At 41.4% G+C, this 27,947-nt stretch overlaps 1 protein-coding gene across 1 annotated transcript in view; it reads right to left on the reverse strand.

The window, feature by feature from the left end:
• The window catches only part of LOC149063392 (vesicle-associated membrane protein 3-like), a 211,252-nt gene that overhangs the window by 179,767 nt on the left and 3,538 nt on the right, over nucleotides 1-27,947 (reverse strand). Inside the window, exons 2-4 of the mRNA XM_089255817.1 lie at nucleotides 26,500-26,623; nucleotides 3,525-3,603; nucleotides 2,603-2,682 (exon numbers count right to left, since the gene is read on the reverse strand). Coding sequence (XP_089111943.1) covers nucleotides 2,603-2,682; nucleotides 3,525-3,603; nucleotides 26,500-26,623 — 283 coding nt within the window. The remainder of the gene's footprint in view (nucleotides 1-2,602; nucleotides 2,683-3,524; nucleotides 3,604-26,499; nucleotides 26,624-27,947) is intronic.

A 27,947-nucleotide genomic window follows, 5' to 3' on the forward strand; every position in this document is an offset into this window, starting at 1 on the left:
ACTTCATTCACACCCGCTGGAAAAGGGTAGAACAGTTGACACTTGTCTTCTTGGGCGTAAATTATATCGATTATTAGGTGTCGGTGAAACAACTGATGCTTTTCTTCTTGGCCGTAAATTATACTTTTTAATAGGTAACCGTGTTACCTCTCTTGTTGGCTCGTAAGATGGGTCCTCCGAGCGCGTCCCCTTGATCCCGCTTCTCGCGTCTTATTGTGGAGTAGATGTAGGTTATACGGTCCAGGAATCGAATCAACCTCTGCAAACGTTGAAAGTTCAGAGAGCTGTCTAGAATTCTTATCTTCCAAGCCAGCATTCTGGACTTTGGCAGTTGGCGAAAGTGGAAGGCTCTCGTCTGGGGACACGTGGTGATGTAGTGCCATAGTGAACCATTTGAACCGCAGATGCATACGCTGTTACTAGAACTGCAAATGAAGTCTTATATGTTGCCACAGGGAACTCCAATACAAGAAGACGCTAGATAATACCTAGCTAGGGGTTGGCATAAAAAACATAATAAAAATATAAAAACCGCACAAGACAAGCAGCGCCACAGTACTCCCCCACGAGTCTAAAGGACGGCATATGGCACAATGCGAAAAAATATGACAATATAATTACGGCAATTTACTAATATAGCATTGACATGTGCAAAAATGTTTTTTCGAAAATTGCAAAAAATACGCAATACAAAAATTTCTCGATTTTATTGCCGATTAAGATTTCATATACATCTGTCTGTTGGCGGTAATTACGATTTATTCATTCGTTTTTTGGCGGGAAAAAAAAGTTTGGCTGGATTTTATAGCTGTGTCCGACCTTCGGGAACGCTCTGATGGGGAGCGGGGCGCGTCAGGTAATAAAAATTAAAAAAAGCCCTCGCATGTCCTAACGGATAAGGGGCCATTCAAGTATTACGTAAGCAGATTTTCAGCCATTTTTGACTCCCTTCCCCCCTCTTCAGCAAAAGTCAGCAAAACACTAACTCCCCCCTCCCCCTTGTCAGCAAAATTTCGTCAGCAGCTTAGAATACTTCATATCTTCAAAAAGGGGTGGTTTATGACGTAAGCAACCTTCAAACCCCTCTATCCCCCTCGATGCTGACGTAATACTTGAATGACCTCTAAGGCAGCGGTTCCAACCTTTTTTTGACTCGCGGAGCCCTTTTAAGTTAAAAAATTCTATGGCGGAGCCCCGTAGGCCAACTTTTTAATTATTCATCAAAGTCACTGATTTATTTTTACTATTTAGAAATAATTTATAATTTTTTTTTTTTAATTTTACTGGTTTTTTTTATTTTCCTCAAGCGACCGCGAAGCCCCTGGAGAGTGTACAAGGAGCCCCAAGGGCTCCGCGGAGCACCGGTTGAGAACCGCTGCTCTAAGGCATCGGTCTCCTAAACAGGAGGTTCGAGTTCCTCAAATCAAAGTTACGTTGGAATGTGTTTTATCGTCATTCTATTGTTTTCTTTGGTTTTTTTTTTGTGTGAATTACATCGTACTTAACGGCCCTGAAACCAATGAAATGGCCCGCACTTTCGTTAATTATGAGCACACCGTTTTCGAACGTTGTCGTGCAGGTTTATAATGATAACTTATGGTGGAGGGGGTGGATCTGGTTCAATCTATCTTTGAAATGCGCAAAAGAATGATGACATGTTCCGAGATATGGGTACGTTCCGTATTTTGCGATAGCGCTTGCCGCTGTGGTGGTCGAGTGGTTATAGTGCCGGACTCGTGATGCGAGGATCCGGGTTCGAACCCCACAGTGGTGGTCGGCTGAAGTTGGTTTTCTGTGGTTCCCAACTTCAAGGCGCAAATGCGAGCCGATCTCCCCGTTAAAAAGTCTCGCCACAGAGAGCAACAGTCCTACAACGGTAAATCATTCAACCATAACACTTCACTCATATCAAGGAAACAGTTATTTTCCGGATATTATGCTGAGGTGAGCTCGGAAAGAAAAGTCATCACGTCTCCGCCGGGACTCGAACCCAGGCTGGGTTCGAGGGCTCGAAAAAAGCCATCTCTGGCTGAGAAAAAAGCCATCTATATCTCTCTAAAAAAAAAACTTCACTCATAGTTAGAAAAACGGGGCAGATGACAGCACGACACATAACAGGCATTACACAGAAACAAACTTTACGTCAGGTTGCACTAAACGTACACGCACATTCCCGCATGTACCGATTCGTTGGGGGGTTCCGCGGGGGGGTGCATGTGTGGTGTAGCAGTAGTAGGTAGGGCGTCCAAAAAATGGCTCGGGGACCCATGATGTTCTTAAGTCAGCCACCTCGTTGGGCAATTTGCCTGTTGTGGCGTCGTATTTGTATTTGTATAAAAACCCGAATGTGTGTTGACCTCATCCATGATTTTAATACGTTTACTGTATGCCAAATCATAATTTGAGTCTTCGTGATAATAGTTAAGATATCTGTGATTATCAATGGTAATCGATTGTGTGTGAATCTAAATTTCTTTTTATTCTTATGAATTTAAAAATTTTAAAATTATCTCACGTAAATCGTTATCGATTTCTATCATTCCTGACTTGAGTCCGATGCGATTGTGAAACGTTTTTACATGAAAATATGAACGAAATTTACCTTGCAGTTTCTCCACCAATATTTCCTCTTTAATTTTCCCGTTTGTTCTCCGAAATCTCTGGCGTTAAGTTCTAAGTCATCTGTAGGATAAATATCATATATATTATTGTTGTTCTCGTAAGAACTCAAAATAATAATAATAATAATAATTGATGATAGATTGTCATTACTAGTGCGCGGAGTTTTTTATATATGTCATATTTTTATATTAAAAGTTCTGCCCTTGCGTAAATTTGTGTATTGAGATTGCAAAATGTTGAGGAATTTCTTACAGGAGATTGGTGAGATTATTTTTGGCACCGATGGTACCATTTTATTTTGTAAAATAGTAAGATATGTAAAACATCCCGCTGAAAAGTAACAACGGTGTTAGTAGCAATATTGCTATTCAATTGCTATACACGGTGTCCCGTAAGTGTAATGCATCCTTTATCTCATCAACCGTCCGTCACAGAGGTACGATTCCAATTTAAAAAATGCTCAACAGGCGTCCGAAAATTACCCTGTGCCAGTTTTGAGAGTGAAAATAGTGTGTAATAAAATGAAACGGTTTCCCTGTGCTCTAATTTCCAATGATAAAGTTGTTGCTCAGTTTCTCGTGATGCCAACAAAAAGAAAAAATCGAAATTTCTGAGTGCAATATTCGCTGAGATATTCAAATTCAAAAAGCTGAGAAAAGTTGGGAAAGGACAGGATAAATGACGTAAAGGGGCTTTGTCCGTCACCGTAACGCGAATATTATTCGCCATACGGGGGTTCCCCGGAGAGAGCATTTATTTTTCAATGTAAAAATATATTATTATATATATAGTATATAAACAGACTGAATATGATGTATTCAGTCTTTTTAAACCATTGGAAAATGCATCCTGCTAGCGAAGAACACAAAAATCGTGTTACATAGTATAATTTCATTCAGTACCTGCTTTTTGGTCGAGACTGGATAAATCCTCGTCCCTCCGGATGATTTTTTCGACGTTGCTCTTCATTATCTGCGTGACCTGGAAATTACAGGTGTCATTAGGACAGGAATACTCGATATCGATAACATAATAATTGAATATTGTACGAAAATTATGTAAATAGTGATTATTCATAATTGATTATGTGATCTTTTACCTGTAAATAATCGATAGCGCACACATCTCTGTGAATCTCGCCAAATTAAAAACAAACTTGGTGCGTTTAGCGCCAACTCCAACGTGATGGCAAACAGGAAATGTAAAGATGTCACGCTAATCACGTAGATTATTCTAGAAAAAGATGCTTTTACCTAGGCTGACCATATTTTCTTGAGAGAAATACGGGACCTCATGATTCCAAATACGGGAAAATACGGGACATCGCCAATTATCACCAAAAACGACGCCAAAGCCAAACAAAGTTGCCAAATATTGTTGAAATTACGGAAAAATCACAATGGCGGGAAATGTTGCATTACTGCGAATTGCAGTAGATTAAAATGTATTCCACGAAAAAAAAACGTTTACCAAGGCAAATGTGGGAGATTAATATCCCATATATAGTTGTAACTATCATTGAAATTATTTTTCAACTCAAATTATTTTATCTTCGACTTCAATAAAGAATAAAAATTCAAGTAGGCTTCGTGTGAAATACGGAAAAAACCGGGGCACTTTTGCCAAAAAGTCGGGACGGCCAAAAAAACAGGAAACACCGGGACTGTCCCGGGAAATACGGGACGTATGGTCACCCTACTTACCTAAACCTAACTCACTGAGCTATAAGTAAACTGGAGTGAAGCAGGCCTTTTTTTAACATGTTAACTGAGGGGGATTTTGTCCCATTAGCCTTTCTATTTGCCCCACCAGTGAAGATAAAAAGTGACCACTGGTGGGGCAAAGCCCTTTTCTTGTTTTTCTGAAGCAGCTTCAGCTTCAAACGAATATGAAGGGAGTCAAAGAAAAACTTGCACAAAAAAGATTCCGCCATTTGTGAGATCGATGTTTATGACTGATCTTTTGTTTTTTTTTCAAAAAGGAAAAGGAAAGTTTAACTGAAAAGATAAGTTTTCCAGGGACCGACTTGTCTGGAATAGGTGTTTTGCTCTCATAAAAAGACAAAGAACAGATGGGGGATGGCAGAGGCCAAGGATATGACCATTGATTGATTTTTTTTTTGACGCTCATTAAAGTGAAACGATTTAGTTATGTAACCCTGGGAGTAGAAAGGATCTAAAGTTACCGGGTTATCATCAGATGCCGGGGTTAAAAGATTCTATTTTAGAGCACAATATACACTCATTGCCATTTGCCAAATTGCCAAAAATTTGCGCACCAAGAAATAATTGTGGGATCGAAACGAAAGTTGGCCTGAAGGTACATGTCGGGCAGATATGCAAATGATTAGAAATGCAGCGTGATTGCGCATTGCGTAATGCCACTAGAGGGCGTTGAACTTCGTTCTCCTTGGAGTATAAAACAGGTAAGCAGAGCTTGCTGGAGTGTATTTAATCGTTTGCAAAGGAAATGCTGAGGTAGACGTGCCGTTACGCCGCCGTCGAAGACCATATGAGCAGTTGTCAGAGTTCGATAGGGGAAGAATCATCGGGATGATGGAAGCTGGGTGGTCAGCTCGGCGAGTAGCTCGTCAACTAGGCCGTTCTGATTTTACTGTGAGGAGGTGTTGGGACCAGTGGACAGAAGAGACGCCATTTACACGACGACCAGGTTCAGGACGCCCTCGACAGACCAGTCGTCGAGAAGACCGTCACATCATCCGAAACGCACGCGTAGAGCCAACTGCCTCATTGGCCGCTATCTAGACACAGGCAGCAGCTTCACTACGGGCCCCCTGTGTCTTCCCGAACCATCGCAAGGCGCCTGGCTGAAAGACATCTGGTATCGCGGCGCCCATTACGTGTGCTGCCAATGACACCCACCCACCAACGCCTCCGTTTGGAGTGGTGTCCAGCACGACGGGATTGGACTGCAACGGAATGCAATGCAAACACCAAACATGGCCCCCGCTCTGTCCCTTGTGGGATATAAGCAGGCTACCTTGCGGCTGGGCCATGCTGGAAAAAAGAAAATGCCCCGCTAGCCACCAAGACCACTGTCCGACCTACAACCCACGGAAAGGAATACAGACACCAACACCAAACATGGCCCAGCTCTGAGGCAGATTACCTAGCGGCTGGGACATGCTGGAAAAACTATCTTGATGTTCGGGCCCGGCAGGCATCCCCGGCCCGTAAGCCACAGGACCCAATCCCGCCGAGGCCCCCCATCGCCCCCGACTCCTGGCAATTACACCCCCAAAGTCCCCGGAAACCCCCGCCAAGGAGCCCGGGCGAATCGCCCGCAAGAGGCCAACAAAAACATCTCGAGCCATCCGCCATCATCACTGTACTCTGTCCCCAACCATCAGCCAATCTGCAACACCAACTTCACTCATCTTGTCTTTTGTTGGAAGGGTTTTTTCATAGGTCCGAATCTGCAAATAGAACATGAAAAACAGGATACATGTACAAATTCAGGTCCAATGAACTATAAATATGTAAGTGGGAATTATCGATATTGATCAATTGCTGGTGTTAATAATATCACAAGACTGAAGGAGCCGGGGGGGGGGACTTTTCATTGCCAGTTAGAGACATGTTTAGATTTGGTTATTATAGTCCTAATGATGAGATCAAGTCCGAAGAAATTACAAAGTTCACTTGAACATACAAAGTTCAGTTGCGCACTAGTGGATTCACCGGTGGTATACATTGGAACACATGAATATATTGATGAATAACAAAAATTATGGCGTTTCATAGCAGTTGAGAAAGTATATATAATGTGCTTATAAGCAGGTGTCCGGGTACAACGTCAGAGTTTTTATAACAGATGGGCTGTGGGAATGATCTAGACAAACAGCGATGCCACGAAACGTAAGATATATAGCGTACATGATGATATTATGTAAGCATTGAATAGTATATAACATGCATAGTAAATATACATGAAATGAGATAAAATTTAATTATGCTTATAGGACAACATCTGCAAACTACGCATGATTCAATAATAAAAATTTAGTGAACAATTCAATCAAAAAAAAAAAAAATTAAAATTCAATCGACAATGCAAGTAATAATAAAATTCAATCAAAATTCAATCGACAATGCAAGTAATAATAAAATTCAATCAAAATTCAATCACAATCAATAATTCAATCAAAAATAAAATTCAATCAAAATTCAATCACAATCAATAATTCAATCAAAATTCAATCACAATCAATAATTCAATCAAAAATAAAATTCAATCAATAATTCAATCAATAATTCAATCAAAAAAAATTCAATCAATAATTCAATCAACAATTGCGCTCAGCCCATCAAAGCAGAGTAGAAAAATTCAAACAGGATATTATTAAACATTGAATCTGAAGTAGATACTTTGGATACAAAAAATATATATGAACATGGAAAGAATACATATTGGCATCACTGACAATGATAAATTTCATTAAAATATCACTATACATATTTTATAGCACATGGGGTTAGGAAAGACGTCGCAATTATGGTACATAGTCTGAGTCCGAATCAGAGTCCAAGGGATCTTCTCTGTCTTGATATGCCATAGGTCTCGGGAAGATGTATAACTCTTGATTATTTTCCATAAAGTTGATAAGATTTTTAATCTTATTATAACTGCCAGGATTTTGGAAGACCTTCAACTTCCAAGACTGTGTATCAGCAACAGGGATTTGTAAGTGGAAGTCTTTGGTCAACGGGCAGGCTGTAGAGTAGTGGATGACCGTGCCCTCCCCGCCACATTTGCATTTCTCAGTCTGTCGATGAAATCTCGCCAGATATGCTGGGAAAGGACCATGTTCGGAAAAGAATATAACCATTTCCCTGGTCCATTTCCTATATCTGTATCTTGCTGTGGGGAGGAGAGCATATATTTTCCTGCCAACTTTGCGTTCTGTCTGCCATCGATTTTGCCACTTCTGCATCATTTCCTCAGATAAGATGTTCTTTGCCCATGACTTAGGGAAGAGCAGCGAAAAGTCAGACGTCACTCTTGCAGTCGCAGCTTTTGCAAGTTGGTCTGCCTGTTCATTCCCATATGTTCCTGCATGAGCTTTCACCCAATTGAGACTGATTTGAGGATTGGCACACAGAACCTTTCTGATTTGCCTAGCGATGATGTGTTGAGACAGGGGATCCCTGATTGAGTGGAGTGATGAAAGTGAATCTGTGAAGATAGATGTTCTCTTCTGGAGTTCTTCCGCTTTCTTAATAGCCATAAGTAAAGCAAAAAGTTCGGCTTGGAATACTGTGTTATTGGTATTCAATTTACAAGACCATCTGTAGAAGATGTCATCTTTCTGAAGGATAGTAAAAGCTGCTGCAACTCCATTTTCCGTCTTTGAACCATCGGTATAGATGTCGAAATAGGGTTTTTTAAACAGTTCAGTGTCAGTCGGATCTGCAGACATTTGTCTATCATCAGGATATTCTGCCGGGTGTCTCGTCCATCCGGTGATTTTCCTTTGGATTTGAGTGTGACTGATGTGAGTTGCATCTTGTAGTTGGATATTGCGTTTGTTCCGAAGTGCCCCCATTTTAGCTTCGTACTCCACGATATATCTTAGTGGAGGCAGACCAGCCAAGATTTGCAGGGCGTTTGTTGGTGATGTCGAGTAAGCTTTGAGGATGTACAATAAGCAACCACGTTGGATAGAATCAAGACGTCTACCCTGTTCCTCCGTTAATGTGATACCCCAGGCTGGGGCACCATATGCGATGATCCTCTCAGCCACTGTCATATATAGGATTCTTCGCATTGACGTGGTAATGCCCCATTCCTTTCCAGTAGAGCACCATAATCTTGGCATGAGGGCATTAATTTTGGTCGAAATTGTAGCGATATGGCTGTACCAATTCAGTTGGTCATCAAATGTCACCCCGAGAATCTTAATATTAGATCGTTTCTTAATGAAATTGTCGCCAATTTTTACCGATGGTGGTCTTTTGGAAGAGAGCCATAAAAAGTTGGTTTTATCCATTGCGATGCTGAGTCCGTGTTGGTCTAACCAATGATGGATTTCATTTAGCACATATGTGGCTAGTCTACCTGTGCCTTCTACTGTAGGGCCCGAGGCTATTACCGTAATGTCATCTGCGTAGGCCTGAACCCTGACATTCTTCGGCCACCTCTTAAGGAGGAGATCATTAAGGAATAAGTTCCAAAGTAGTGGCCCGGAACACGATCCTTGAGGGCATCCCCTTGCCATTCTATGTCGAACTGTTCCTAATGGTGTCCGCATCTGTACCACCCTGTGTTGGAGCATGCTTATCAGAATATTGGCTAGATTAGATGGTATAGGCAGATTAAGCAACTTTTCCCTGATAATATTATGATTGATGTGATCGAAAGCCCCCTGGATGTCCAGGGTAATTATTATGACGTTATGTTTTTTAATTCTTTGATTTTTGATCTCTGTGACAATGTCCATGAGAGCTTGTTCTGCCGAACTCCCATGGCGAAATCCATATTGAAGGGGGCTGATGACATTAGATTTTTCCAAGAAGAAGATAACTCTCTGGCAAATGACTTTTTCGAACAATTTACCCAGTGTTGATAACAAATGTATGGGTCTATATGATTTAGTTGATGTTGGATCTTTGTCTTTTTTGAGGAAGAAGAGGACATTGCTAATCTTGAAATGTCGTGGAAAATGTTCAAGTTGAAAGCATTTATTAAATAATGCGGAGAACACCTCGGGAAAGCTTTGCAGTAGAGCTTGAAGGGTTACATTATTAATTGCGTCTTCGCCAGGAGCTTTTTTCTTATTTAAATGACTTGCAATGTACCACAGTTCTTGGCGTGAGATTTTCTTATTATCCGGCTCGTGAGACACCAAACTAGCCGTTGAAAAGTTTATTTGATGATTGGTTGGATAGTTAGCCTCAGGGAAAAATTCTTGAAGTTGCTTTTGGGCTTGTTCTAGGACAGTCAAATTCTCGTCTGTATCAGTTTGGAAAAAAAGTTGTGGGGACAGAGAAGATTGTTTCACCGTTGCTTTGTAAAATATACCGTACGGATTTGTAGCTGAGTTACACAATTCCCTCCAGGAGCTTCTTTTTGTCTTCCTGATTAATTTTGAATATAAGGCCCTGTTACGGTGGTAAATGATTCTCAATACCTCCTTATTATCTAGGTTTGCCGCTAGATACCTTCTCTTACTAGTCCTGCATTTCCGTCTAGCGACCTCTAAATCTTTGGTCCACCACCCGTCGAAATATCGTGTCTTTTGCTTTGATATAAGGAGATACTTGTTACCCTGCGTTTTCAAGAGATTGAAGAGATCATTCGTACTGCAACGGAATGGAACCAGGTCGTCTTCAGCGACGAATCGAGATTCAACTTGAGCAGTGATGACAATCGTGTTCGTGTGTGGAGGCCCCGTGGTGAACGCTTCAATCCTGCCTTCGCTTTACAGCGACACACCGCTCCCACAGCTGGTGTCATGGTATGGGGTGCCATTGCTTACGATACACGGTCACCCCTAATATTGATCCATGGCACAATGACAGCCCAGCGGTACGTCCATAACATCCTTCAGCCACATGTGTTGCCACTCATGGCAGGGCTCCCAGGAGCCATTTTTCAACAAGACAATGCTAGGCCACACACAGCAAGGATGTCACAAGACTGCCTCCGCCACATTACCACCCTTCCCTGGCCTGCTCTATCCCCAGATTTGTCACCAATCGAGCTTATCTGGGATCATTTGGTACGGCAAGTTGGACACCCTACGAGGTTGGTCGAACTAGAGGCTCATTTACAGCAACTGTGGAACGAGATGTCTCAGGACATCATACGGAACTTGTATGCCTCAATGCCCGCTCGTATCGCATCGTGCATTCGCGCTAGAGGGGGTCCAACAGAGTACTAAAACTTCTGTTCATCTGTACTTTTTTCTGCAATAAATGATCCTTTTTCTTGGATTTTCTAATCACTTACTTATATCAACGTAGTACTTACATGTGTAAAATTTCGTTTCATTTTGACGACTTCTCCTGGGTGCGCAAATTTTTATGGCAATGAGTATAGATAAACAAACATCAGTGTAGTAGCACAAGACCAGTCAAATTCGGACATTGCGTGGTCTCCAGATCTGAACAGGGGGGGGAATGAAGAAAATAAAATAAATATTATGGAGAGAGAGAGAGAGAGAACCCCGTTTATACGACTTTCGAGAGACCGAATCACGGCATAGTTTTTATTTAGCCGTAACTCTCAAATATTCTCAGAAATTGATTTTTATTTAACTTTCGGACTATGCTTAAAAGTAATCTGAATATAATGAAAACAAAGAAAAGTCACGAGATTGCGATTTTTTGATAAATTTAATCCAATATGACTTTGCCTATTCAATCTCTCTCTCTCTCTCTCTTCAGGATTCTTACGATTATTTTACAAATGACAAAAAAATGAAAATTAAAAACAAATTTGTAAGATTTTCTGCGAACAATTCTGTTTATATCTACAGATTTATTTTTTACTATATTTTTTTGCAACCGTCTCCAAAAGTAACTCGGCATATTTAATTTCTTCACAAGTTTCACTCTTTCATAGATACAGATTTTTTGTCGAAATTTTAATTTCACGTTCAAAAGAAGGAGGGGGGGGGGAAGAGTTTCCTTTTTTTCAGAAATTAAGAACAGCTGATTCCACGTAGCCAGCTAGCATACAAGATACCACAACCAGGGGCGTCGGAAGTGTTTCGAACCTGTGGGTGCCCGTCTTGAGATTCATGCAGGAAATTTCGATTTTTGAATCAATTCTGTGGGTGCTCAAACCCGTTCTACAAACTTCCGTGGGTGCTCGAGCACCCCCGGCTCCGACGCTACTGACCACAACCACACGAAATTCTACTGGAAATTAAAAAACGAATTGATATATTGCACGTATATACTGCATATGTTTCTCACCAGCAGACCAGTTGCAAATGCTCCAGGAATAACGCTGGGGAACGAAGCACTAACACGATGGGAAAAAACTCTGAATTAACATGTAGTATGCGAAGAAGAAGTATGGTCTGTACATCTAGTATAGTTGCCTTTCGACAAATGTAAATTATTTTGATTATGGCTCACCGCGTGTTTCCAGAGTTCTCAAAAACTTACAATGAACAAACCATTTTAGAGCCCACTTTAAAGGGGTCATCAGCTTGCTGAATTTTTGTGTATTCGTTTGCAATCATACTGAAAATTATGGCTTTTTCCGGCGATAATATTCGTAAAAATATCAATTACAGTGACGTCTTTAACTGCTTACAAAAAAATTGTAATTCTATTGACAGAAATGAAGCTTTTACGGAGTTTCGGAATTCAAGTGGAAATGAAAACGCCGTGTAATTGAAGTTGTGCGTCTAATGAATTAAATATTTTAACATCAGAATGTATAGGAATGAACTGCGACTGAGCCAAACATGTATAATGAATGAATAAAAGTCGTATGAATGAGTCGTATAAACGAGTGTTCCACTGTATTGTGGTTTTATGAGTGTTTCTGTGTATACTGAACCCCACTGTGTGAATATATAATACTTGAACTTTGGTTTATTGTTGGGTCATATTCTGCGGTGATTTTCTTTTTTTTTTTAGCGCACGTTGGATTGTGAGATAAGTGTTTTTTTTTTTTTTATATTGCTCTCATTTTTTTTTAAATTTTCGTTGTGTATTTTCGATCGACTTATATTTATTTTTCTCGTTCGCATTTCATTTTCGTTGTTTTTTCGCCAGGTTCGCTCGCTTCTTTGATATAAGTTCGTAGGTTTTTGGACGTTAGTGTTAGCAAACAGTGTATACTTTTTCCCGGGTACTCTCAATAACGTTGTTTTCCTTCCATTTGGGCCTATTGTTGTAGTGTTAGTGTTTTGAGATAGTTAGCTAATTCTAATAAGTATAAATTGTACTTCGTAGCTTAATACTTTTTTTAGAGGGTGTTGTATTCTTTATATACATATTTATTTTATTCTTCGTGATTTAGTGCTGAGCATTCTACTTTACGTAATTTTTTCGTATAATCTCTTACGTATATTTTGCATAGTAATGTATGTTACATTATTTTAAATTCCAGTTAACGTTTCTCATTTTCCTATTTTTAAGTATTATTATTTTTATCTAGCTTTAGCAATAGTGTTAGTATGCCTCGACCTCGACTAGTGTTGTGTAGAGCTTGCGACGGGAGGTTTCCCTGGTCTAGGGGTATAGTAGCTGATAGTTTCAATTGTAAAGGGTGCTTGGTTAGGAAAAGGCTGGAACTCGAGGTCGAAGCTTTACGCGAAAAAGTTAGGGTGCTAGAGGGCCCGGTTATAACGGACCCTCTGGTCGTCGAGCCACCTGTTGATGAAGAAGCAATCTCCACGAACAACGACATTTTAGAGGGCGAATGGGTGGTCGTGGATGAGGTAGAGGGGGATAGTGATAGGGGTTTAATCATCGGCGATTCTATGGTTAGGGAACTTGGGAACCGAGTGTGTAGGGATTTTCGGGGTTTCGAGCGCTGTTGTCTTCCTGGGGGGAAGATTGGCAACGTTCGAGACGTTTTTCATCGCCGAAAGTTGCCCTTGCGGGTGATTCTGTGGGTGGGAACAAATCAGGTAGGAGCGAATATTAGTGAGTCTCTGTCAGAATACCGGGATTTACTATTATCCGCTAGGGAGGGGGGTTCAGATGTGGCAGTGATTCCAGTGCTGCCAAGGGGTAGTAGGGGATATAGGAGTAGGATCCACCAATTCAATATAGGCCTGAAGGACATTTGCTCCTCACTTGGGGTCACGTTCTTGGAGCTTCCCGCATTTACCGATAGGTGGCTTCGTTCGGATGGGATCCATCTAAATAAGAGAGGGGTCTGGGAGGTTTACGATAGTCTTAGGTCAGGTTTTTTACTCCCAGACCACGTAGTCGGGAATGCGGGTTAGTTAATGATAATCACAACAGTACTGACTTGAAATTACCCACCTCTGACTTGGATGGCTTCTCGATTGACAACAAACCACCGGGCAAATTAAAATGTGTGTTAATAAATGCCAGGAGCTTGGGTAACAAGAAAGATTTTTTAGAAACTATGATAGTTGTGGAGGACTTGGATCTTATAGCCATTACAGAATCTTGGGCAAACGATGGGGATGAATCTTTCTTACACATCTCCGGATACGATACTTTTTTGAGAAATAGATCTGATAGGAAAGGGGGTGGAGTGTTGATATACGTGAAATCATGTTTGAAGGCTAGAGAGTGTAACGTGCAGAGAAGTGATATTGAAACCATATGGGTTGAACTTGAGAACAAAAGACGTCATAAGCTTATTGTTGGGGTTTGTTACAATCCACCGAATAGGGATCAAAACTATATCGCCAAAATGCATGATGAAATTTCCTACATGTGTAAGCGAAAGAGGGTTCTCATACTAGGGGATTTCAATTACCCGGGTATTGATTGGGAGAACCTTTCATCTGGAAATCAGTATGAAAGAGACTTTCTTAAGTTGGTGCTCGAAAATTGTTTGTATCAGCATGTATCAGAAGCCACTAGGGGTACTGCTATTTTGGATTTAGTTCTTACTAGTTCTGAGGATCTAGTTGAACATGTTTCGGTGGGGGAAGAGTTTTCTTCCAGTGATCATCGTATCGTCAGATTTCACTGTAACTTTTCCTCGGGTAAGGTTGATAACAAAAGACTGGTTCCTTGTTTTCGGAGAACTAACTTTGATGTTTTGCGAAGAAGGTTAGCGGAAGTTTTCAAAGACCGGTTGGAATCAGTAGGGGTGGTAAGTCAATGGGAAGAATTTAGTACGAAGCTGTCCTCTGTTTTGCACGACGTCATACCCTTTGTTCGAAAAAAGCGTGTTTGTACATCACACCCTCTATGGTTCACGGATAGCGTGCGGAACCTTTATCTTGAAAAGAAAAGAGCATGCAGAGAGTATAAAAGTGGACGAGGTGACCTATCATTGTTTACTGATAAAAGAAGACTGTTGAAGAAAGCGATAAGGGATAGTAAAAAGCAAGTTGAATCTAGGTTGGCAGATAACATTGGCTCTGACCCAAAATCATTTTTTCGATACGTCAATAATGGATGTAAGGGGACAGTTGGCCCCCTCTCGATAGGAGGCTCAAAAGTAGAGAGCAATGTAGGCATGTGTAGTGCTTTCAATGACTTTTTCGCGTCGGTTTTTAATGGAGATAATGATATTCGATATACGGGTGTTGCATGGGGTAATAAAACGCTCAACGATATTCAAGTTGAAGACCGGGAGGTCCTAAATCTTCTAAGAAATGTATGTGCAAGCAAAGCACCAGGACCAGATGATATCTATCCCAGGGTTCTCAGGGAAGGTGCTAATGAATTGTTGGGGCCAGTCGCACAGATATACAGGAGTAGTGTTGCTGAGGGTATCGTCCCGAGAGATTGGAAACTGGCTAACGTTGTTCCGATATTTAAGAAGGGTAGTAGAGAAGTGGTGTCTAATTATCGTCCAGTGAGTTTGACGAGCTCCCTCTCGAAAATTTTGGAAATTATCATCAAAAGGCAGTTTGTGAAGTGGATAGACGAGAATAATGTATTGTCGGATAATCAGCATGGGTTCAGGAAGGGGAAGTCATGTGTAACTAACCTCCTTTGCTTCTATGATTACGTGACTAAGGCTTTGGGTAAGAGCAAAAATGTCGACGTTGTTTACCTTGATTTCCAGAAGGCATTCGATCGGGTCCAACATGGCAAACTCTTGAAGCGTTTACACGAGATTGGAATAGGGGGCAACTTGCTGAATTGGATAGAATCGTGGTTAAGAGATAGGTCGCAACGAGTTATGGTGAACGGGGAATTCTCTGGTTGGACAGACGTCACAAGTGGAGTTCCTCAGAGAAGTGTCCTTGGCCCCATACTTTTTTCACTTTTTATCGACAAACTCGATCAGGGTATCGATGGAATTACTAGCAAATTCGCAGATGATGTAAAGCTAATGGGGGTAATCGGAAATGAAAGCGATAGGGAGTTGCTCCAGACCAACTTAAACAAGATTGCAGCATGGGCAAATGAATGGAGCATGACGTTTAGCGTAGATAAGTGCATGGTCGCTCATTTTGGTTCGAACAACCCACGGTTCTCTTACGAGTTGAATGGTGTCACTATCCCGGATGCAACTAGAGTCACCGATTTGGGAATTCTCATTGACGAGCGACTTAAGTTTTCTGAACATTGTTCAGCGGTTGTCAAAAAATCGAATAGAATGCTTGGTCTCATTTTCAAAAAGGTCTCTTCGCGTTCTCCTAAAGTCATTCTTCCGATTTTTCGAGGCTTAGTTCGTCCTGGACTGGAGTATGCTGTAAGGTTTTGGAGACCATACCTACAGAGGGACATAGACTTGATTGAAGGGGTGCAGAGAAGAGCTACGCGTGTCCTTATTGGCACACAGGGCTTGAGTTATGAAGAGAGACTTCATTTTTTGAATATGTTTACATTGGATGAACGCAGGTGTCGAGGAGATATGATCGAAGTGTTCAAAATTTTCAATGGGATGGATAGGATGGACCATGAACTTTTAGTACACCGCCAATCAACCGCTTTTACAAGGGGACTCCAGTATCGATTGGTGAGGGACAATGCAAGGTTATGGTGTCGCAGGGAATTTTTCTCCAATAGGGTTGTTAATAAATGGAATAGCTTACCCCCGGAGGTAGTAAATTGTAACACAATTGACACGTTTAAAAAGAAATACGATAAACATGTTGGGGTAAATCGAGAAGCTATCCATTCTTAGAATAAGACAACCATAAGTATTCTTTATGGGCATTGTATAATATTTTATCATGTGTATATATTGTTTGTAATTTGTGTTAATTGCATTTTTAATTGGGTTGCTGTATTTTTGAAACATATGACAACCATATTTTTATGGGCATCTTTTTATCAGCCACCTCGTTGGGCATTTTGCCTGTTGTGGCGTTGTATTTGTATTTGTATTTGTATTTGAAGAGTGATTCCGCTACTATTGAATCTCAAATACAAATACAACGCCACAACAGGCAAATTGCCCAACGAGGTGGCTGACTTAAGAACATCATGGATCCCCGAGCCATTTTTTGGAGGCCCTACCTACTACTGCTACACCCCACATGCACCCCGACCACAACCCCCCCCCCCACGTGGAACCATGTGCGTGTACGTGTAGTGAAACCTGACGTGAAGTTTTTTTATTTCTCTGTAATGCTTGTTATGTGTTTAGTGCTGCCATCTGCCACTAGTTTTTCTAACTATGAGTGAAGTGTTATGATTGAATGATTTATCGTTGTAGGTTCACTCTCAAATGTTTGTAAAAGTTAGAGGGGTGGGGAAAGAGAGAACGGCACGGGTCTGTCTTTGGGGATGTGTTAGTGACAGTATCTCTTTGTGATGAAGGGGTTCCGTTCACAATCCCGACAGACGAAATCCCGACAAGTCACAATCCCGACAGACGAAATCCCGACAGGTCAAAATCCCGACAGATCAAAATCCCGACAGGGTCGAAATCCCGACAGGTCAAAATCCCGACAGGGTCGAAATCCCGACAAGTCAAAATCCCGACACGGTCAGAATCCCGACAGTTCAAAATCCCGACAAGTCGAAATCCCGACACTGTCGAATTTAAAAATTCAATTTCGCCGTATAAGCCGCACTTCGTGATTTCTGTCGGGATTTAAATTTCTCGCGGCGAGGGGCGTTGGGGCGACGATGAGAATGATAAATTGCGATCAAATAAATTTTTTCAAATTTTAATTTCGCCGTATAAGCCGCACTTCGGGATTTGAATTTCTCGCGGCGAGGGGTGTTGGGGTGACGATGAGAATGATAAATTGCGATCAAATAAATTTTTCAAATTTTAATTTCGCCGTATAAGCCGCACTTCGCGATTTCTGTCGGGATTTGAATTTCTTGCGGCAAGGGGCGTTGGGGTGACGATGAGAATGATAAATTGCGATCAAATAAATTTTTCAAATTTTAATTTCGCCGTATAAGCCGCACTTCGCGATTTCTGTCGGAATTTGAATTTCTTGCGGCAAGGGGCGTTGGGGTGACGATGAGAATGATAAATTGTGATCAAATAAATTTTTCAAATTTTAATTTCGCCGTATAAGCCGCACTTCGCGATTTCTGTCGGGATTTGAATTTCTTGCGGCAAGGGGCGTTGGGGTGACGATGAGAATGATAAATTGCGATCAAATAAATTTTTCAAATTTTAATTTCGCCGTATAAGCCGCACTTCGCGATTTCTGTCGGGATTTGAATTTCTTGCGGCAAGGGGCGTTGGGGTGACGATGAGAATGATAAATTGCGATCAAATAAATTTTTCAAATTTTAATTTCGCCGTATAAGCCGCACTTCGCGATTTCTGTCGGGATTTGAATTTCTCGCGGCGAGGGGCGTTGGAGTGACGATGAGAATGATAAATTGCGATCAAATAAATTTTTCAAATTTTAATTTCGCCGTATAAGCCGCACTTCGCGATTTCTGTCGGGATTTGAATTTCTCGCGGCGAGGGGCGTTGGAGTGACGATGAGAATGATAAATTGCGATCAAATAAATTTTTCAAATTTTAATTTCGCCGTATAAGCCGCACTTCGCGATTTCTGTCGGGATTTGAATTTCTTGCGGCAAGGGGCGTTGGGGTGACGATGAGAATGATAAATTGCGATCAAATAAATTTTCAAATTTTAATTTCGCCGTATAACCGCACTTCGCGATTTCTGCCGGGATTTGAATTTCTCGCGGCGAGGGGCGTGGGGGCGCCGGTGAGAATGATGAATTGCGATCAAATAAAATTTCCAAATTTTAATTTTGCCGTATAAGCCGCACTTCGCGATTTCTGTCGGGATTTGACTTTCTCGCGATTAAGGGCGTTGGGGCGACGATGAGAATGGTGAATTGCGATCAAATAAAATTTCCAAATTTTAATTTCGCCGTATAAGCCGCACTTCGTGATTTCTGTCGGGATTTCCGTTTGTCGCTGCAAGTGGTTTGTGGCGCATACCATGATCAATGGAGATCAATAATTTGGAAATTCATTTACTTTTCCAACTTGGCGAAAAGCAAAGGATTCAGGGTTGCCTTTTTCTGGCATTTATCGATTTTTCTATCCTCCAGAAACACTGCTATTCCTTATTATTTTCTTTGAGAATTTTTCGAAATTCTTTCTCGCTCAAGTTTCAAATAGACTTAAAATGTCAAATGATATTGCACAAAGTTAGACCGTTTCATGAAGATCTTAATTTAAAATTTTCAAGGTTTTCGAAAGCAATGTAATAGTAGAGAAATATTTTTATTCATATGTATAAAATTACATGTCTTGACAGCTTAATTCACTGATTCATCGCCGAGCCGCAACCACTGAAGGTCAGGCCCGTATCTAGAAATTCCATTCGGGGGGGGGGGGGAACAAGGTGGTCAAATAATATATTTGGCCATGTTTTACCTTATTTCAATCATTTTCTCTGATTTCGAAGGGACCGGATCCCCAATTCCCCCCTTCTCACTACGAAGCTATAAACATAAAATTCTCTCAGTAGTTTTATTTTATACTGTTGAGACTCCCAAAAAAATTTCTTAAAATTCTATCTCTAAGTTGGTCTTAAGGCTTTGAAGAGAGTATGCAAATTGTGTGGTAGTGTAGTTGCATACAGGGTGTCCTTTAAGAGTTAGTACGGCCATACGGCCATTGGCTTCTCAACCATCCATGGTAGAGATGATTTCAGTTTGAAAAAATGCTCAAAAGGCGTTCAAAAATTACCCTGTACCAGTTTTGAGAGTGAAAACACAGTGTGTAACAAAATAAAAAAATATAAATTTTTAAAACTTCTAATTATAAAGTGACTGCACCGTATCTCCTGAGACCAACAAAAAAATCTAAGTTGACAAGTACAATGTTCGCCGAGATATTTGAATTCAAAATTCGAAGGAAAGGTGGAAAGGACAGCATAAATTTGGGGAAGGAGCGTTGTCGATTAGTTTTTGCTGTCTTTTCATAACTTTTCTCCAGTTTTCGAATTCAAATATCTTAGCGAATATTGCACTGAGAAACATGCAATTTTTTTGTTGGCATCAGGAGAGACAATGCAACAACTTTCAAATTGGAAGTTAAAGGACGGGAAATCAAAGAAAAATTTAGATTTTTTTGTTTTGAGCCACACACACTATATTTTCCGAGGATGATATCACTTTCCGCTATCTATACGAAGGTTTCAACGGTTGGTTGATGCGAGATGAAGTTAGGAAGGAAAAATTCACCTGTGCTCTTGCTAGGAATCAAACCCACGTTCTCGAGCTTTCTGGGTGAGCCCACTACACTACAAAGGCAAAGAATATCAATTTTTCCTTGGAACTTGTATGCGATGAACGGTCAGACCTAACTCAGGCCTCTGGAATCACGAAGTGCGGCTTATACGGCGAAATTAAAATTTGAAAATTTATTTGATCGCAATTTATCATTCTCATCGGCGCCCCCACGCCCCTCACCGCAAGAAATTCAAATCCCGAAGCGCGGCTTATACGGCAAAATTAAAATTTGAAAAATTTATTTGATCGCAATTTATCATTCTCATCGGCGCCCCAACGCCCCTCGTCGCGAGAAATTCAAATCCCGACAGAAATCGCGAAGTGCGGCTTATACGGCGAAATTAAAATTTGAAAAATTTATTTGATCGCAATTTATCATTCTCATCGGCGCCCCCACGCCCCTCACCCCAAGAAATTCAAATCCCGAAGCGCGGCTTATACGGCAAAATTAAAATTTGAAAAATTTATTTGATCGCAATTTATCATTCTCATCGGCGCCCCAACGCCCCTCGCCGCGAGAAATTCAAATCCCGACAGAAATCGCGAAGTGCGGCTTATACGGCGAAATTAAAATTTGAAAAATTTATTTGATCGCAATTTATCATTCTCATCGTCACCCCAACGCCCCTTGCCGCAAGAAAATCAAATTCCGAGAGAAATCGCGAAGCGCGGCTTATACGGCAAAATTAAAATTTGAAAAATTTATTTGATCGCAATTTATCATTCTCATCGGCGCCCCAACGCCCCTCGCCGCGAGAAATTCAAATCCCGACAGAAATCGCGAAGTGCGGCTTATACGGCGAAATTAAAATTTGAAAAATTTATTTGATCGCAATTTATCATTCTCATCGTCACCCCAACGCCCCTTGCCGCAAGAAATTCAAATCCCGACAGAAATCGCGAAGTGCGGTTTATACGGCGAAATTAAAATTTGAAAAATTTATTTCATCGCAATTTATCATTCTCATCGTCGCCCCAACGCCCCTCGCCGCGAGAAATTCAAATCCCGACAGAAATCGCGAAGTGCGGCTTATACGGCGAAATTGAATTTTTAAATTCGACCGTGTCGGGATTTTGACCGTGTCGGGAATTTGACCCTGTCGGGATTTCGACCCTGTCGGGATTTTGACCTGTCGGGATTTCGTCTGTCGGGATTGTGACTTGTCGGGATTTCGTCTGTCGGGATTATGACCCACACCCGTGATGAAGATAGCCATAGATAGTTGTTTGTCTAGTCCTTTTCAAAAAATTTCCTGTGCACTAGTAGCCTATTATTAAATCACGTGAAAATACAGGAATGCTCCGGGAAATACGAGACGTATGCAGAGGCGGATTTAACGGCGGACGCACCGAGCGCGCACCCGGGGCCCCGACTTCTAAAGCACCCCGAAAAACCCAAACTTCACACTTTTTTGTAATCGAAAGGGGGGAGGGGCCCAATATTTTCTTTTGTACCTGGAGCCGACTTTCATCCGCCACTGGACGTATGGTCATCCAAATAATGATTAAAAATAATTCTGGTTGCTTAAGTCCGGTTTCTAGTAGTTTTCGATGAAGATCATTTGATTATCGTTTAATGATTTGCTCTATTTCAGTAATAATCCAATGGTTATTCTTGAATTCCAGAAATGAACATTTTTCACTGAAAATCGCATAACTCTAAAACTGTGCAACTAGTGGTAGTGTAAGTCAGGGTATTACTGTACGGTGAAACCTCATTGTAACGATGCCCGATATAACAATAAATCCCTCTACAACAATATTTTTTCTTGATCCACAGAGCAAGGATCTAAAAAACCCATCATTGTATCAAACTTTCACTGTATCAGGGTTGGCAAGTTTTTGCCATAGATGGAAAAAACTTCGGTAAAAACTGTCAGGAAAAATAGATTCTTTTCTCCATGTATGCATCCAAGGCATTGTTATGCATTTATTTTTCTATTTATTATGAAAATGACAGTTTGAACTCAAATTTTGGTTTAACAATCATTAGAATTGGTAAGTTTTTGCCATAGCAGGGAAAAACTAGAGTAAAAAAGTCCTGATAAAAATAGGTTTTTGCCATGCATAAAAACACAAATCGATACTTGCCACTTTTATATATTCATGTCTAGGATCATTAAAAAAAATCAATGTAATAGAATTGTATATTGTTATAACGACCATGATCATCCCGGACGACGGGTGGTTGCTGTCATGGCCTCCACATCCTAGATCAAGGCCCATGGACTGGAATCGTTTGCGGGCCCCTGGTAAAACTTTTCACGGGTCCTTCTATAATTTATTTATTGCGTAAAAAAGCCAAAAAATGATGAGAATTGCCCGGCCCTAGGGCCCGACTTTTCCTACAGGTCATTGTAATGGAATGATCCCTATATTGTGGGTGTAAAAAAAAAAATACATATATTTTTCTTTTTTCAAAGGGCGCTAGGTATTTCGATCCCCCCCCCCCCTGAACTTCAAGATATCCATCTCTGCCTGTTTTTGCTTGAAAAAATGCTTAATTAAAGCTGTGGAATTTCTTTGATGTACTTTTTACGGGCCCATAATTAATTTTAAAACAACCCAAACTATATGAATTTATGCAGTTGAATATCAAAAGACAATACGGAGACATTTATTTTCATGCTTGAGAAGATATAAATAAAAAGTTGAAATCAATGTTATTACATGGATATCAAACTCAAAAGTAGGTCCGGCTAATTACTTCATATTTAATCTCCTGGGCTTCGTATCTCTAAGCGAACTCAATATTTCCGAAATCGAGTATTGGATACAATTTTTAAAATTATTGATGTGACAGAAAACCCCACCAAATTTCCGCATTTCTACATTAAAATCGGCAATTTTAACACTGATTTCTATGGGGCATCATCCTTTGCCTTAGGGGCCGTTCAAGTATTACGTAAGCAAATTTTTAGCCATTTTTGACCCCCTCCCCCCACCTTGTCAGCAAAATTTCGTCATCAGCTCTGCTCCTCTGAATCCTAACTCATATTTTCATAAAGGGTGGTTGATGACGTAAGCATTATCCAACCCCCCCCCTCCCCCCTTGTCATCAAAAGTCAGCAAATCGGAAACTCCCCTCCCCCCCATCGGTGATGACGTAATACTTGAGCGGCCCCTTACCCTCAAAGTGATGCTGATGATGGTGTCTATTCAAAAAGCTCTCGTTACTGGGAGGATTGAATAAAGTGGCGAACCATTATAAAGGCATAAATATTATACATATACGGGCAGGGTTGAAGAAATGACAAACCATTGTAAAGGCATATACACGTGTTAAACGCATTGCTAGGGAACCACAGTAACCAAAGTAAACGTTCGGAAAGTGATTGTTGAGGCCCAAAAACCATTGTTGCCCGACAGTTTTTTGCCCGTTTGGGGCATTTGCCCTGCTCTGGTGAAATTTTAAAGTAGCCTATCGTTCAAATCGGGTCCCATTTGGTATATATGCGAAATTTGGTGACGATCGATCCAAAATTGTAGATTTGTATAGAGAACATACACACACAGACACACAGACAGACAGAAAATCAATTTTATATATATATAGATAGATTTTTATCTGTGCCATGGATACCGTTTCAAATTTTGATTTCATTTGTTTTGCTTGTGATTAGAATGCAAAAACCTCCTTTAAACATTTCGGTCATTATCGAGGCAAATAAGTTTTGGATTTTTTTAAACTCAAACTTCTGAAAAATAGTTGCTTCAAATGTTTAGAAAACCTTCCGATTATATGCAAATTTCGAAGATTGCGTCCATATGGCGTATCAGAAACGAGATAGTATAAAAATGAAAAGTTATCGGATTGGTTTCTATTAAAAACTACTGTCGAAGTCACGGCATATTTTGTACTATGAAATCCTTCGAGTACTTCATTAGAAAGCCTTTAAAAGGCATTGCTATTTGCTTTGAGCTGGTTGAAATGAAGGGTCTGGCGTGTATTGGCCCGACGTGTGTCCCAAAAGCGAAAACCTGGTTGTGGTAGGCAACGCAGTACAAGTTTACGCGAAAACAAAACTGTTGGAAGATTGCCTTCAAAACGAAAAAATGATCTTGCGTAAAATTATGAAAGATCCTGGAGGGAAAATTTCAACAGATACAGTTCATAGAAGATCGGAGAATCTTGTGTTGGATTCATAAAAGAGGGTTAGGAAATCTCCTGTCACAAGGAAGCATCAAAGAGAGGTAGAGAAGAGAGACTGAAATATGGGCAAGAAATATATGTTTTATGGAGACTAATATCTTGTTTTCACATATTTAGTAGTGAAAAAAATGGAACTCTCATGTTCCAGACGTATGTTTTCAGCAGACAGTAAGTTCGAGCTTCGATAATGGTATGGGCAGCATTTGCTTTTCTAAAGCCCCGTTCACATGTGCAATAAAATATCCCGGGAAGTTCCCGGTAACAGGGATTTTCACTACAACCCGTTTACATGGCCATTTAGTTTATATGCCGGTATTCTTCTCCGCCCCCCCCCCACTTCTTTTCGGAAGTCGTCACTCGTCACGTGGGTTGAACGGGTGGTTGGCTCAAGATGGCCGAATAACCATATATATATACATACATACACACACAATCAGCGGCCAAAAAATTAGGAACACTCCTCACTTAAACTTTGACTCGTCCGTGCAGCACGCGCTGACATAATAAGCCGTATTTGCTGATAAAAAGCTTTCTCTTGGTCAGAAGCACCAGTAAGCTTTGCATTTTACCTGTTCATTAAGAAAACATTTAATTTCATACCATGCACCGCCCAGGCTGTATTGACCATTGTCAATTTTAGCCTTTGCCCCGAATGAGGGGCCTGGGTGGTGTCGGGTGCTTCATTATTCATATATAAAATACATGAATATAAATTGAAAAAAGAAGATACAGATTTTAAAAAAATGGGATGAAAAAATTTTTATCATAAAAAATTGGCTCAGGGGTGAACCTTCTACTGTGGCTAGGATAGGTCTTGGACCACGTCGTCTCTTCCGGGCTTGTTGGCTCGATGAGGAAAGCAACAGATTTTAGTGACTTTGAACGCGGCATGGTTGTGGGTGCCAGAAGGGGTGGATCCAGTATCTCCGAAGCCGTTAGCCTTCTTGGCTTTTCTCGTACCACAGTATCGGGAGTCTTCAAAAAGAATGGCAGCTAGGCCAAAAAACTTCGAGCGGAATAGTGGGCGGAAATCGCTTGTGAACGAAAGAGTTGCGTGGCGGCTGACACGCATTTTGTGTAGCAACAGAAGAGCTACAACGCAACAAATTGCAGCTCAGCACAACTCAGGATCATCGCAACGCCTATCCGTACGCTCTACAAGATGGATCTTAAAACGAATTGGTTTCAAATACCGGCGACCAACAAGAGTCCCTTTAATTTCGCTGCAAAACCGAAGAAAACGGATTTTGTGGACTAGAGAGCGCCGAAATCGGGCACTTGATGAATGGAAGATGACTGTCTGGTCTGACCAATCACGATTTCTTCTCCATGACGATCCTGCCATGACGTTGATGGCAGGATCCGTGTGTGGAGCAAGCAGCATGAAGCCGTGGATCCAGCAGCGACAATTGTTCAAGCTGGTGGCGGTGGTCTGGGGAGCATTTTCTTGATATACTCTTGATCCCATATTTCCATTGGAAACATCCATCAATGCCGGCCATTACCTCCACATCGTCGCTGACCACGTGGGCCCGTTTATGGCCATAATGTTTCCTGATGATGAGGGTTATTTCCAACAGGAAAATGCTGGAATAATCCCACGGGGCTAGAATTATCTCAGATTGGTTTGAGGAACATGGTTCAGAGTTTCAATTGTTTCAATGCCCTCCTCAGTCACCCGATCTCAAACCATTTGTGGGACTAGGTTGAAAGATCAGTTAAAAGCTCCAAAGCACCACCTTCTAATCTGAGGGAATTAAGAGCTGCCATATCGTTAGCATAGGCTAATACTCCTCCCCAAATGTTTCACTTGTAGAGTCCATGCCTAGAAAAATATCTGCAATCATCGAAGCCACCACCAAACCAGAACATGGCTCCCACTCTGTCCCAAGATAGGGATATAAGCGGTTAACGAAGCCACGCTGGAGAAAGTCATCAAAACCAGAGGAGGTCCCACACGATATCAGTGGTGAGTAGCAGGGTGTTCCTAATTTTCTGGCCACTGGGTGTATATGAGTGAACGTATTAACCATTTCACGTGTAAGCGTTTGGCAGAAAATTTGGATTATCTCTATTTGCCAAATCGGCGATAAATCTGGTAACCTCATCCTAACCTAACCGCACGTTAGAAAAAAAGAAAAGGGAAGGGGAAAAATATGATAGATAAGAGATTTTTTTTTGAGTCCATTTCCCCCCACCCTACTTATTCTCTCTACCTCTTAGAAAAGAGGGAAAGAAAAATAAACTTCAGTTGAGATAGGGTTACTATAAGCTTTCGCAATGGTGGAGAGAGCGGAAAGAAGACACAGAGAACTCTTGTTTCAATATATCCCCCTGGCGTTTGGACGCAATATTACGTCCGTGATAGCAAAAGGGTTGATTGTTTTAGAAAGCACTCACTTCGACGATCCTAGCCTGATGCTCCTGGAATCTCTTGCTTGCTGATGACGTCGCGGATCCCGAAGCTGGCAATTCGAGCTCGTCCAGTGGCGATGCGACTTCTTCGATCATTCCTGATCCCGACCTGAACAAAAAATTGGTGCGAAAAACTATTAAAATTGAGAGATCAATATGTTACACAGTCGAATCCCATTGTAACGAACTCCAAGAGACCGGAGAAATCACTTCGTTATAACGAAATTTCGTTATAAAGGAATTCCAGGTTTTTGCATTGTCCCTATGTAAATTTATCTGGTGGATTAGAAAAGTGTTCGTTAAAACGACATTTTCGCTTTAACGATATTCGTTAAAACGGGATTCGACTGTATCAAGGGTGCTCAAACTTTACAAAAAAAGCGGGACACTTCATTGCTGTAAAAACGGGTCACGGGCCACTTCAGTAATTAATAAATGTGCCGTAGGCCACTTAAATGCTTTGGAATTGCGCCCCGAGCCGTTAACTGCACTGGAATTGTGTCACTCAAGTAAACTAATGCCTCGGATCACTTGAGTGATCTGGAAATGTGTCGTGGGTCACTTAAGAAGGGCCGCAACTAGATGCTTCGTCAGACGGTACAGGCCAAAATTTTGGCGCCCTTTTGCAATGGTGAAGGAGAGGTTAAAAGAGGGAATTGACGAACGAGATCCCACTGGAGGGAGAGGCACCCGAGATAAAAGATCTGCGTCCCCTCCCCTGCACTAGTTGCGGCCCCGCATTTAAGTTATGTGAAAATCATGGGTGGAGATACGGGGGGGGGGAAATTTCCCCCCCCCTATCGTCAAAGGTGGAGTGGACTGATCTAATGTATATATGAATTGACATCATCATCATCGTGCCCCCAGCAATAATGACCGTGCCCCTCCCAGACTTCCAAGTCTATCTCCACACGGAAATGTGCCGTTGGCCGCTTAAGCGATCTGAAACTGTACCGCGGTTCACTGAAGTTATGGGAAACTGCACCGCGGGCAGCTTAAATGCTCTGAAGCTGTGCAGTAGGTCACTTAAGTGATCTTTTACTGCACTCGTGCCGGACTCGTGATGCGAGGATCCGGGTTCGAACCCCACAGCGGTGGTCGGCTGAAGTTGGTTTTCTGTGGTTCCCAACTTCAAGGCGCAAATGCGAGCCGATCTCCCCGTTAAAAAGTCTCGCCACAGAGAGCAACAGTCCTACAACGGTAAATCATTCAACCATAACACTTCACTCATAGTTTGTAAAACTGGGGGCAGATGACAGCACTACACATAACAAGCATTACACAGAAACAAAACTTTACGTCAGGTAGCACTACACGTACACGCACATTCCCGCATGTACCGATTCGTTGGGGGGTTCCGCGGGGGGGGGGCGGTGCATGTGTGGGTAGCAGTAGTAGGTAGGGGCTCGGGATCCATGATGTTCTTAACTCAG

This window comes from Pholcus phalangioides, unplaced genomic scaffold (genome assembly GCF_987345545.1).
Source record: "Pholcus phalangioides strain wild (caught in Gottingen) unplaced genomic scaffold, Ppha-v1.0 ptg000172l_1, whole genome shotgun sequence".
NCBI lineage: Eukaryota > Metazoa > Arthropoda > Arachnida > Araneae > Pholcidae > Pholcus > Pholcus phalangioides.